The following is an 11,969-nucleotide window of genomic DNA, read 5'->3' on the forward strand; positions in this document are numbered from 1 at the left end:
AAGACACTTTGGCTGCTGAAGTGGCTGTTTCTGGCTTACAGGGACCAAGAGGGAAGCCCAGAGAAGGCTCACGTTTCTGCATTTACTGTTAATGACAAATAGGAAGAAGTTGAGGGGGCAGACTCGGGCCCCTGGAAAGAAACACTGCCGGGACCTTCCCTCGTGGTGAGGAGCACCCCCCAGGCAGGGGAGCGGGGCGTTCCTGTGGTGGGAGGGCTGCCCATCCTCCTTCACTGTCCTCCAGCTCTTAGTGGTGGCTCATTGGACATAAAAGACACCGGGCCATCAGTCGTCTCTTGGGCCACTGGCGCTGGGCCCGCCTCCTGTCCTGCCACAGGACTTGATGACCCAGGAGCAGAGGGGGAGCGATGGCCCTGGGGGGCTCCCAAATCAGGGCATCCCCCTGCAATGTCTCTGGTCCTCCTGGAGAACAAAGGCAAAGAACTGCAACCCCTATTTTTCAGATAAGGAAATCGAGGTTTCGGGAGTCACATAGTGACATTTAAGGGCCGAGGATAGATCTGAGTTCCTCTCTCTTCCCTGCTCTTACACGGAGCCGTTTCAGTGGAAGCCAGTGAGAGCTGATGGGAACCGCAGGCCTCTTCCCTCTGCCCCAGCCCCCCAGTGGTCCTCCCTGAAGATCTGCTGGGAGAGGAAGGCTAGCCCTTCCCCCACAGCCCTGTCCACAGCTGGCAGGGCTGGGTCCTTAACCAAAGCCTCTGCTGACCTCTCTCCAGGTCCCGAGAGGGCCAGCCTCAGGCCTGCCCCAGAGGAGGGAGGCTCCAGGACTGTGGCCACTCTGGGCCCTCCCCGGTCCGGCCCCTTCTTTTCTCCTTTCTGAAGCATCAGCACCAGGGGCCGGACAGCGGCCACAGGGACAGACAAGTGCCCTTTGGGTCATTGGCCTGGACACGTGGCCACTCCCCCCAGAGGATGCTGGTAAATGCTGGGGAGGATCTCCAGGCTGCTGGGGGAGGGGCGTCCCGAGGGAACTGCTTTCCCAGGAGCTCCGATAAGAGCTGTTTACTTTTCATTGACCTATATGTACTTAAGCCTATTGATTCTTTGGTCCTTTTGACCAAGGTCATGCAGGGGACTGGTGACTGTGCACTGGCGGGGGGTCTGGGGGGCAACAAAACAGGGCAATGAAAAATCCCCCAAGCATTCCAAGTCCTGCCTGCTGGGTCCCGTGAGTCCCCGACCCAGCCACCAGTCAGGCAGTATGCACTCATTAAGCACCTACTGTGTGCCAAGCACTACAGAATGGACGTGGAGGAGTCACAATAAGCTGCTCACCTGGAGCCCTGCCTACTTCAGTCCCCAGGGAGACTTCTCAGAGTGGCCGGGTCTTCCCAAAGCTGTGCTGGAAGCTGGCTCCGGACATCACAGAGGAGGTCCATTTATGGCCAGGCCCAGAAGGTTGGGAGCGGGCCTGGGCTGGGGTCCTTGCTGGGCCCAGCTGCTCCTTCTTGGCCCTCAGGGTCTCAGGCAGGGGTGGGCGCCTCCCCGATCTAGGTCCTGTGGTGTTCTGTGCTTGGGACTTGGGCAGCCCTGCCCCAGAGTGACCAAGGCCTGGCTGGCCTAAGGGCCGTGCATCTGGGGGAGGTGGTGCCGGGGCACCCACAGCCGCCCTCCCCCCTTGCTCCTTCCTTCCCCTACCCAGCTGAGCCTGAGCCTTCTAGGGGGGCAAAGCTCCAGAGGGTGCCGTGGAAAGAGGGACGGGGGACTAAGTGGGGAGGGGCACCATCTTCTGCCCGCCCACCTCTAGCTCTCTTTATTCTTTGTGACAAGCTCACGGAGTGGGAGGCTGCACTCTGGCCACGCTGTTCCGCTGTGTGCTTTCTGGGGTCGTGGGCACCCGCTGGGCCCTGCTGTACGTGCTGTCCACCTCGGCTCTTTCTCCTTCATGCTTTCTCCCAAAGGATCATCAGAGAACCGGGAGGAAAAAGGCAGCAGAGCCTTGTGTGGCTCAGGCAGGGTTCGAGAGGACGGGACCCTGTCCCTCCCATCCTCCCCATCCTGATCCCCCCCAGCCGCCACCCCCAAGAGGATGAATGGGAGAGGACGGCTTTTCCTGTTCTGGGGAGCACGGAGTGAGGCAAGCCCAGAGCCCTCATTACCCAGAGTGCTGCGGGGGCAGCAGGTTCACTGGCCTGTGTCCCTCCCCTCATGGATGAGCTCCAGGGACCTGGAGGGAGCCTCCAGAGGGCACAGGTGGCACCCGAGGCTCAGGACCAGGAATCATTGACCCATGGCTCTTGGCTTGGGGGCTGGTAAACACTGACCAGCTGACCCACGGGCAGCCCCATCTCCCTGGTCACAAGGCAGAGGAGCTCAGTGGTTCTGCTTCTTCCCACATGGTAGGTCCACCTCTCCTTGCCCGGTCCTGTCCCGGCTGGTCCTGCCGAGTCCTGTCCGATGAGCGTGCACCAAGGGCTGTGTACAGGGTGCTGGGGGGGAGCGCTAGTGGGCTGGAGGCTGAGGGGCCAGGGAAGGGAAGGCTTGGGGAGCTGCCGGCTTCCTTGGCCTCCGTGGGTGGGAATCACCGCCGTGGCTGCTTGTGAGCCCTGAGGTGCGGGGGCCCCCGAGAGGAGGATCCCAGGGGGCACAAGCGGAGGGCACAGGGAAGACCTGTCGGCAAAGTCCTGGGGACAGGCTGCTATGTGAACTCGGGTTCTCCTGTGTCGGCTCCCGGGACACCGCCTGGTTCTCACTGAATTTCTTTCTAGGAAACTCAAAACCTTCGCCAGGTAACTCTCACCCTTCCCCTTCTCCTTGCTTCTAGGCAGAGAGGGGATTATCCTCCCAGCTTGACAGGAAGGGAAACTGAGGCCCAAAGAGGGCTCATGTAGTGAGTGAATAACATCTTGCCAGCCAACATCCGTACAGGGCAGCATGCCAGGCTTTCGGAGTGGCAGGGCACTGCCCCTGGAGACGTGGCAGGGAATGGGAAGATGAGCAGTCATCCCTCAGATCTATCTTGGGGCTCCCGTAGGGGCTGCTTGTTTGGAGACCCAGGGGCCAGGCCGATGGGGGCCTGTGAAGGGCCGCCGGACACAGAGGCAGGGAGGACGGGGCCTTTCCGGGGCCAAAGGCCTGTGAGAGCAGGGGGCAGGAGGACGGGGCCTTTCCGGGGCCAAAGGCCTGTGAGAGCAGGGGGCAGGAGGACGGGGCCTTTCCGGGGCCAAAGGCCTGTGAGAGCAGGGGGCAGGAGGACGGGGCCTTTCCGGGGCCAAAGGCCTGCGAGAGCCAGGGGCAGGGAGGATGGGGCCTTTCCGGGGCCAAAGGCCTGCGAGAGCAGGGGGCAGGAGGACGGGGCCTTTCCGGGGCCAAAGGCCTGCGAGAGCAGGGGGCAGGAGGACGGGGCCTTTCCGGGGCCAAAGGCCTGTGAGAGCAGGGGGCAGGAGGACGGGGCCTTTCCGGGGCCAAAGGCCTGTGAGAGCAGGGGGCAGGAGGACGGGGCCTTTCCGGGCGGCCGGCGCCATTGCCTTCCTCGCCTGTCTCGCCTCGATGACAACATGGAATGTTTTGTGGGTTTGACTCAGGGTTTTTTGCTGGTTTTTGCAAAACATGGGCAGAGCCGCACCTCAGACGAGAGCCGGGCCGGCTGGGCCCCGGAGGCCTTCAGAGCCTTCCCAGGCCTGGGACCAGCCGGACCCTCCCTCCTCACAAACCTGGGTGGCCCCTCCAGGAGGTGGGCTCTTCACTGGGGGTGGAGGCGGCTTCTGGGCCTCATGGGAAACTATAGGAAACAGGAGGGATGGAGACAGAAAGAAGTCTGGGAAGGAATCTGAGCTCCAGCCTCCTTCCTCGCTCGCTTTGCATGAGGCCGTCCTGCCCAGGACACCATCTGTGTGGGGACAGCGACAGGGCTCTATCAGGGAGGTTTCTGGGCCTCCGCCCCCAGCCTCCTGCCTCCACTCCATCTTCTAGAAGCATAGATCTAGAACCGGAAAGGAGCCAAGGCATCCTCTCCTGTTACAAATGGGAAAACCAAGGTCCAGAGGAGCAGACTGACGTGGAGGTGGCCCCTGAGGGGGAAGGAGCAAAGCCAGAAGGTGACCTGGGGCTTGGACCCCCAATCCGGCCCCCTCACCGCTCTCCCTTGCCGCCCCACCCTTTTTCTGGTTTCCTGCTGCATCAAACCTAGGAGCGCTCCCTTTGGAGGGAGCCAATGGCAGCGTCCGCCCTTGTGGGGCCCCATAGTGGTGGGACCTCCCAGGATGGAGAACCCTTCTCAGAGCTAGTGGCCCAATCCTGGGGACTTAGCCTGAGCCGGGTGAGGCTGGCGGTGTCAGCTTCCCGAGCTGTGTGCCTGGCCCCGCTCCAGGGACCCCAAGTCTGCCTAAGGAGGGTCCCTGTGAAACCGTGCCTGTCTCTGCCTCTGTCTGTCTCCCTCAGTCTTTCTCTCACTCTCTCTCTGTCTCTGTCTCTGTCTCTGTTTCTCTGTCTGTGTCTGTCTGTCTGTTTCTGCCTCTCTCTCTCTGTCTCTGTTTCTCTGTCTGTGTCTGTCTGTCTGTTTCTGTCTCTCTGTCTCTGTCTCTGCCTCTGTCTGTCTCCCTCAGTCTTTCTCTCACTCTCTCTCTCTGTCTCTGTCTGCCTCTCTGTCTCTGTCTCTGTTTCTCTGTCTGTCTGTCTGTTTCTGTCTCTCTGTCTCTGTCTCAGTCTCTTCTCTCTGTCTCTCTGTCTCTGTCTCTGCCTCTGTCTCTGTTTCTCTGTCTGTCTGTCTGTTCTCTGTCTCTCTGTCTCTGTCTCTGTTTCTGTCTCTCTGTCTCTGTCTCTGCCTCTGTCTCTGTTTCTCTGTCTGTCTGTCTGTTTCTGTCTCTCTGTCTCTGTCTCTGTTTCTCTGTCTGTCTCCTCTCTGTCTCTGTCTCTGCCTCTGTCTCTGTTTCTCTGTCTGTCTGTCTCTGTCTCTCTGTCTCTGTCTCTGTTTCTCTGTCTGTCTGTCTGTTTCTGTCTCTCTGTCTCTGTCTCTGTTTCTCTGTCTGTCTGTCTGTTTCTGTCTCTCTGTCTCTGTCTCTGCCTCTGTCTCTGTTTCTCTGTCTGTCTGTCTGTTTCTGTCTCTCTGTCTCTGTCTCTGTTTCTCTGTGTGTCTGTTTCTGTCTCTCTGTCTCTGTCTCTGCCTCTGCCTGTTTCTCTGTCTGTGTCTGTCTGTCTGTTTCTGTCTCTCTGTCTCTGTCTCTGCCTCTGTCTGTCTCCCTCAGTCTTTCTCTCACTCTCTCTCTGTCTCTGTCTGCCTCTCTGTCTCTGTCTCTGTTTCTCTGTCTGTCTGTTTCTGTCTCTCTGTCTCTGTCTCTGTTTCTCTGTCTGTGTGTCTGTTTCTGTCTCTTTGTCTCTGTCTCTGCCTCTGTCTCTGTTTCTCTGTGTGTCTGTTTCTGTCTCTCTGTCTCTGTCTCTGCCTCTGCCTGTTTCTCTGTCTGTGTCTGTCTGTCTGTTTCTGTCTCTCTGTCTCTGTCTCTGCCTCTGTCTGTCTCCCTCAGTCTTTCTCTCACTCTCTCTCTCTGTCTCTGTCTGCCTCTCTGTCTCTGTCTCTGTTTCTCTGTCTGTCTGTCTGTTTCTGTCTCTCTGTCTGCCTCTCTGTCTCTGTCTCTGTTTCTCTGTCTGTCTGTCTGTTTCTGTCTCTCTGTCTCTGTCTCTGTTTCTCTGTCTGTGTGTCTGTTTCTGTCTCTCTGTCTCTGTCTCTGCCTCTGTCTCTGTTTCTCTGTGTGTCTGTTTCTGTCTCTTTGTCTCTGTCTCTGCCTCTGCCTGTTTCTCTGTCTGTGTCTGTCTGTCTGTTTCTGTCTCTCTGTCTCTGTCTCTGCCTCTGTCTGTCTCCCTCAGTCTTTCTCTCACTCTCTCTCTCTGTCTCTGTCTGCCTCTCTGTCTCTGTCTCTGTTTCTCTGTCTGTCTGTCTGTTTCTGTCTCTCTGTCTGCCTCTCTGTCTCTGTCTCTGTTTCTCTGTCTGTCTGTCTGTTTCTGTCTCTCTGTCTCTGTCTCTGTTTCTCTGTCTGTGTGTCTGTTTCTGTCTCTCTGTCTCTGTCTCTGCCTCTGCCTGTTTCTCTGTCTGTGTCTGTCTGTCTGTTTCTGTCTCTCTGTCTCTGTCTCTGCCTCTGTCTGTCTCCCTCAGTCTTTCTCTCACTCTCTCTCTGTCTCTGTCTGCCTCTCTGTCTCTGTCTCTGTTTCTCTGTCTGTCTGTCTGTTTCTGTCTCTCTGTCTCTGTCTCTGTTTCTCTGTCTGTGTGTCTGTTTCTGTCTCTCTGTCTCTGTCTCTGCCTCTGTCTCTGTTTCTCTGTCTGTGTGTCTGTTTCTGTCTCTCTGTCTCTGTCTCTGCCTCTGCCTGTTTCTCTGTCTGTGTCTGTCTGTCTGTTTCTGTCTCTCTGTCTCTGTCTCTGCCTCTGTCTGTCTCCCTCAGTCTTTCTCTCACTCTCTCTCTGTCTCTGTCTGCCTCTCTGTCTCTGTCTCTGTTTCTCTGTCTGTCTGTCTGTTTCTGTCTCTCTGTCTCTGTCTCTGTTTCTCTGTCTGTCTGTCTGTTTCTGTCTCTCTGTCTCTGTCTCTGTTTCTCTGTCTGTGTGTCTGTTTCTGTCTCTCTGTCTCTGTCTCTGCCTCTGCCTGTTTCTCTGTCTGTGTCTGTCTGTCTGTTTCTGTCTCTCTGTCTCTGTCTCTGCCTCTGTCTGTCTCCCTCAGTCTTTCTCTCACTCTCTCTCTGTCTCTGTCTGCCTCTCTGTCTCTGTCTCTGTTTCTCTGTCTGTCTGTTTCTGTCTCTCTGTCTCTGTCTCTGTTTCTCTGTCTGTGTGTCTGTTTCTGTCTCTCTGTCTCTGTCTCTGCCTCTGTCTCTGTTTCTCTGTCTGTGTGTCTGTTTCTGTCTCTCTGTCTCTGTCTCTGCCTCTGCCTGTTTCTCTGTCTGTGTCTGTCTGTCTGTTTCTGTCTCTCTGTCTCTGTCTCTGCCTCTGTCTGTCTCCCTCAGTCTTTCTCTCACTCTCTCTCTGTCTCTGTCTGCCTCTCTGTCTCTGTCTCTGTTTCTCTGTCTGTCTGTCTGTTTCTGTCTCTCTGTCTCTGTCTCTGTTTCTCTGTCTGTCTGTCTGTTTCTGTCTCTCTGTCTCTGTCTCTGTTTCTCTGTCTGTGTGTCTGTTTCTGTCTCTCTGTCTCTGTCTCTGCCTCTGCCTCTGTTTCTCTGTCTGTGTCTGTCTGTCTGTTTCTGTCTCTCTGTCTCTGTCTCTGTTTCTCTGTCTGTGTCTGTCTGTCTGTTTCTGTCTCTCTGTCTCTGTCTCTGTCTCTGCCTCTGTTTGTCTGTGTCTGTCTGTCTGTTTCTGTCTCTCTGTCTCTGTGTCTGTCTGTCTGTTTCTGTCTCTCTGTCTCTGTCTCTGTCTCTGTTTCTCTGTCTGTGTCTGTCTGTCTGTTTCTGTCTCTCTGTCTCTGTCTCTGCCTCTGTCTGTCTCCCTCAGTCTTTCTCTCACTCTCTCTCTGTCTCTGTCTGTCTCTCTGTCTCTGTCTCTGTTTCTCTGTCTGTCTGTCTGTTTCTGTCTCTCTGTCTCTGTCTCTGTTTCTCTGTCTGTGTGTCTGTTTCTGTCTCTCTGTCTCTGTCTCTGCCTCTGCCTCTGTTTCTCTGTCTGTGTCTGTCTGTCTGTTTCTGTCTCTCTGTCTCTGTCTCTGTCTCTGCCTCTGTTTGTCTGTGTCTGTCTGTCTGTTTCTGTCTCTCTGTCTCTGTGTCTGTCTGTCTGTTTCTGTCTCTCTGTCTCTGTCTCTGTCTCTGTTTCTCTGTCTGTGTCTGTCTGTCTGTTTCTGTCTCTCTGTCTCTGTCTGTGTCTGTCTGTCTGTTTCTGTCTCTCTGTCTCTGTCTCTGTCTCTGTTTCTCTGTCTGTGTCTATCTGTCTGTTTCTGTCTCTCTGTCTCTGTCTCTGCCTCTCTGTCTCTGTCTCTGTTTCTCTGTCTGTGTCTGTCTGTCTGTTTCTGTCTCTCTGTCTCTGTCTCTGCCTCTGTTTCTCTGTCTCTGTCTGTCTCTGTTTCTCTGTCTGTGTCTGTCTGTCTGTCTCTGTCTCTGTCTCTGTTTCTCTGTCTGTGTCTGTCTGTCTGTTTCTGTCTCTCTGTCTCTGTCTCTGTTTCTCTGTCTGTGTCTGTCTGTTTGTGTCTGTCTGTCTGTTTCTGTCTCTCTGTCTCTGTCTCTGTTTCTCTGTCTGTGTCTGTCTGTTTGTGTCTGTCTGTCTGTTTCTGTCTCTCTGTCTCTGTCTCTGCCTCTGTTTCTCTGTCTGTGTCTGTCTGTCTGTTTCTGTCTCTCTGTCTCTGTCTCTGTTTCTCTCTGTGTCTGTCTGTTTGTGTCTGTCTGTCTGTTTCTGTCTCTCTGTCTCTGTCTCTGCCTCTGTTTCTCTGTCTCTGTCTGTCTGTTTCTGTCTCTCTGTCTCTGTCTCTGCCTCTGTTTCTCTGTCTCTGTCTGTCTCTGTTTCTCTGTCTGTGTCTGTCTGTCTGTTTCTGTCTCTCTGTCTCTGTCTCTGCCTCTGACGTCTCCCTCCTCTCTGTCTCTGACTCTGCCTGTTTCTCTGTCTGTGTCTGTCTGTCTGTTTCTGTCTCTCTGTCTCTGTCTCTGTTTCTCTGTCTGTGTCTGTCTGTCTGTTTCTGTCTCTCTGTCTCTGTCTGTGTCTGTCTCTGTTTCTCTGTCTGTGTCTGTCTGTCTGTTTCTGTCTCTCTGTCTCTGTCTCTGTCTCTGACTGTCTCCCTCCTCTCTGTCTCTGTCTCTGTCTCCCTCCCTGCATCCATGCAGAGCCGGGGCCTGAAGTTAGGAAGACCAGGCAGTTCCAGCCCGGCCTCGGACATGACTCTGCTGTGTGACCCTGGCAGGTCTGCTCCTCGGCTGTAGAAACGGGCTCAGATGGCGCCCACCTCTCAGGGTCGTGTGAGGGTCAAACGAGACAATATTTTAAACTTTTTCTCCATCAGTATTTGATTTTCCACGTACACTTAGTTTCCAGCATCCATTTTTGTGAGATTTTTCCTTCCCGCTTTTCTCTTCCCTCCCCCCTCCCCAAGACGACAAGCGTCCGGTCCAGGGCAGCCGCGTCCGGGCCTTTCCAACAGATTTCCACACTGGTCATGTGGTGCAAGATCCAACCAAAGGGGAAAGCACGCCGAGGAAAACAAATCAATGAAACAAACAAAAAGCTGAACTCCTCGGGTTTGCTCCACGCGGGCTCCCGGCTCTCTCCGGGGGCAGACGGCGTTTCTGGGCCCGAGATGAGACGGTGTTCGGAAAGCCTTAGCTCAGTGCCCGCACGTAGTAGGGCCTCACTCCTGCGCCTCTTCTCCTTGGGCTGGGAGGGCTGGGGAAGGGTCCTCAGGAAAGATGCCGCCTCCCAGCTGAGACCTTTCCTGCCTCTTTTCTGGGGGGGGGAGGGGAAAGGAGGGGTGGGGTGGGGGGAGTCTCAGAACAGAAAGGCTTGGAGCTCGGCCAGGGCGTCACCGGCATTTAGGAAGCCCGGGCACCCGCTGAGCAGTGGAGCCCCAAAGAAAAAGAGGCTGGTGGTGAGGTTGGGGGCGGATCTGTGGGGAGCGAGCCCTGTGGACGCCTCTGGTGATCCCTGGATTTGGCCCAGCGCTGAGTCAGGAGACGGGCACCCCCGGACCGGGTCAATTGGTGGCTTGTCTTCCTTCCCAGCAGGAGGATGCTCCCGGGAGACTACCTGCCGTGCCTGGCCCTGCTGCTGCTGCTGGCGGCCAGGCTTCCGCAGGCCTGCCCCGTGGGGTGCGATTGCTTTAAAGGGGAGGTGGTGTGCACCTCTGAGGACCTGGCGGACGTGCCGCGGGACATCCCGGAGAACACCACGGAAATCGTGTTCGTGGAGACCCCGCTGCCGACACTCCGGCCCCAAGCCTTCGGCAACGCCAGCCGCTTGTCCAAGGTGGTCTTCCTCAACAGCCAGCTCCGATCTCTGCAGGCGGAGGCCTTCGGGGGGCTGCCGGCTCTCGAGGACCTGGAGGTCACGGGCAGCCCCCTGGAGGGGCTTCCTGGCCAGGCCTTCAGGAACCTGAGCAGCCTCCGCAAACTCACGCTCAACTTCAACTTCCTCCAAGTGCTGCCGGAAGACCTCTTCCAGGGCCTGGACGCCCTGGAGGCCCTTCACCTGCAGGGTAACAAGCTGCAGAGTCTGCCCGCCGCCATCTTCCAGCCCCTGCAGGCCCTGCGCCTCCTGAACCTTGCCCAGAACTTCCTGGGCCAGATCCAGGAGCAGCTCCTCGCCCCCCTGGCCGGCCTCCAGACCCTGAGGCTGAGTGACAACGCCCTGGCCACGCTGCCGCCTCGGGCCTTCTGGGGCCTGGGCGGCCTCCGGGAGCTCTTTCTGGACGGGAACAGGCTCACGGAGCTTCCCGAGGGGCTGTTCTCGGGGCTGGCTGCCCTGGAGAAGCTCTGGCTCCAGCACAACGCCATCGGCCACCTCCCGGCCGCCATCTTCTCCCCGCTGGCCAACCTGAGCTTCCTGAACCTGCAGGGGAACAGGCTCCGGGCGCTCCCCAGCGGCCTCTTCCACCAGACCCCCAGCCTGGCCAGGCTGTCGCTGTCCAGCAACGGGCTGGAGAACATCTCCGGGGACGCCTTCGCAAACACCCCCAAGCTCAGCGTTCTCACCCTGTCCCACAACAGGCTGGCGGGCCTCCCGCCCGGGCTCTTCAACCGCGTCCCGGGCCTGGCCAAGCTCTACCTGGCCAGCAACAACCTGACGGCCCTGGACGCGCGGCTCTTCTGCAACCTCAGCGACCTGGAGCTGCTGAGCCTGGCCAACAACCTGCTCACCGCACTGCCAGAGGGCATTTTTGACGGGAACTTCAGGCTGTTCAACCTGGGCCTGCAGGGCAACCCCTGGCGCTGCGACTGCCACCTGGCCTACCTGCTGGACTGGCTCCGGGAGTACAGCGACCGCCACTTCAACCTGCAGACCTACTGTGCCAGCCCCCAGTACTTGGCGGGCCAGCTGCTGCCCGCGCTGGAGGCGGAGCAGCTGGTGTGCCCGGTGCCCCACAGGGGCCGCCCGTTCCTGGAGGACGTGGAGGAGGACTTGGTGGAGGGGGCCCGAGCCCCCACCCGCTGCACCTACAGCAACTTGGACGGGACCGTGGCGCTTGCCTGTGACCGGGAGGTCTGCCGCTGGCTCCGGGTCCAGCTGTCTCCCAGGCAGACCTCCACCACCCCGGGCCTGGCACTCAATTCCACGCAGGAGTGGGTTTTGGAATCGAGCTGTGGCTCCGTGCGCGTCACTCTCTCCATTAATGCCCTGGGGGGAGGGGGCTAGAGCCAGGAGAAACATGGCTCCGCTCCTCAGGGGCCAAGGGGGCCTCCGGAAGCAGACTGGGAGGGAATCTCACCAAGGACTTCTCCCGCCCTCACGTGCTCCCCTCGGGGCTCTTCCCGGCAGGGCCCGACGGGGAGGCGGCCATCCTCGTGTCCGTGGCACCCTGCCGATGCCGGCTCGGGGGCCGCCATGCTTTCTCACGGTCATTTAACAATTAAAGTCCCAAGCCAGCAGGAGGGTGATCGTCCGGCTGTCGGGTTGGGAGGGACAGAACCCCTCCGTCTCTCGGAGTTTGGGCTTGTCTTCCTTCTGGGACCCAAGGGGAGGCTGAATGGGAGACGGAGCTGCAGGGAGATGGCCCTGGGGCGTCCCCACAGGGGAGAGGCCTGGCCTGCCTGGGCACATCTCAGGGGGCTCAGCACAGAGTTTGACACAGGCCAAAGTGGACCCAGCTTTGAAGAGGGAAAAGAGTCAGGACATGAGGGGAGCCAGGCTGGGAGGAGGGGGGCTGTCCCCCTGACTGGCCCTCTGTCCTCGAGCTTCTGGTCAGCCCGGGCAGCTCGGGGGAAGTGGGAGGAGTCAGGGGTGACTAACAAACCTAACTGGGCAGCAGGCTGATAAGGAAACATCAGGGCCCCATTGGGTGGCTGGGGAATAAAAACTATTTCCCTCAGATTCTCCTGGACAAATGCCAGCCTCCCTGGCAGGAAGAAGGGGC

General features: G+C 57.7%; 1 protein-coding gene across 1 annotated transcript; it reads left to right on the plus strand.

Annotated features, from left to right (window-relative positions):
- Positions 1-2,321: 2,321 nt before the first annotated feature.
- Positions 2,322-11,484, plus strand: CPN2 (carboxypeptidase N subunit 2). Its single transcript, XM_074297823.1, has 2 exons — positions 2,322-2,360; positions 9,622-11,484. Exon 2 carries the CDS (start codon positions 9,629-9,631, stop codon positions 11,249-11,251), a length of 1,623 nt encoding a protein of 540 aa, XP_074153924.1. The 5' UTR covers positions 2,322-2,360; positions 9,622-9,628; the 3' UTR covers positions 11,252-11,484.
- Positions 11,485-11,969: the final 485 nt, after the last annotated feature.

Source organism: Sminthopsis crassicaudata, chromosome 3 (assembly GCF_048593235.1).
Source record: "Sminthopsis crassicaudata isolate SCR6 chromosome 3, ASM4859323v1, whole genome shotgun sequence".
In the NCBI taxonomy this organism is placed as follows: Eukaryota; Metazoa; Chordata; class Mammalia; order Dasyuromorphia; family Dasyuridae; genus Sminthopsis; species Sminthopsis crassicaudata.

Coding starts and splice junctions, on each gene's coding strand:
- CPN2 (XM_074297823.1), top strand. CDS start 9,629: ATGCTCCCGGGAGACTACCTGCCGTGCCTGGCCCTGCTGCTGCTGCTG.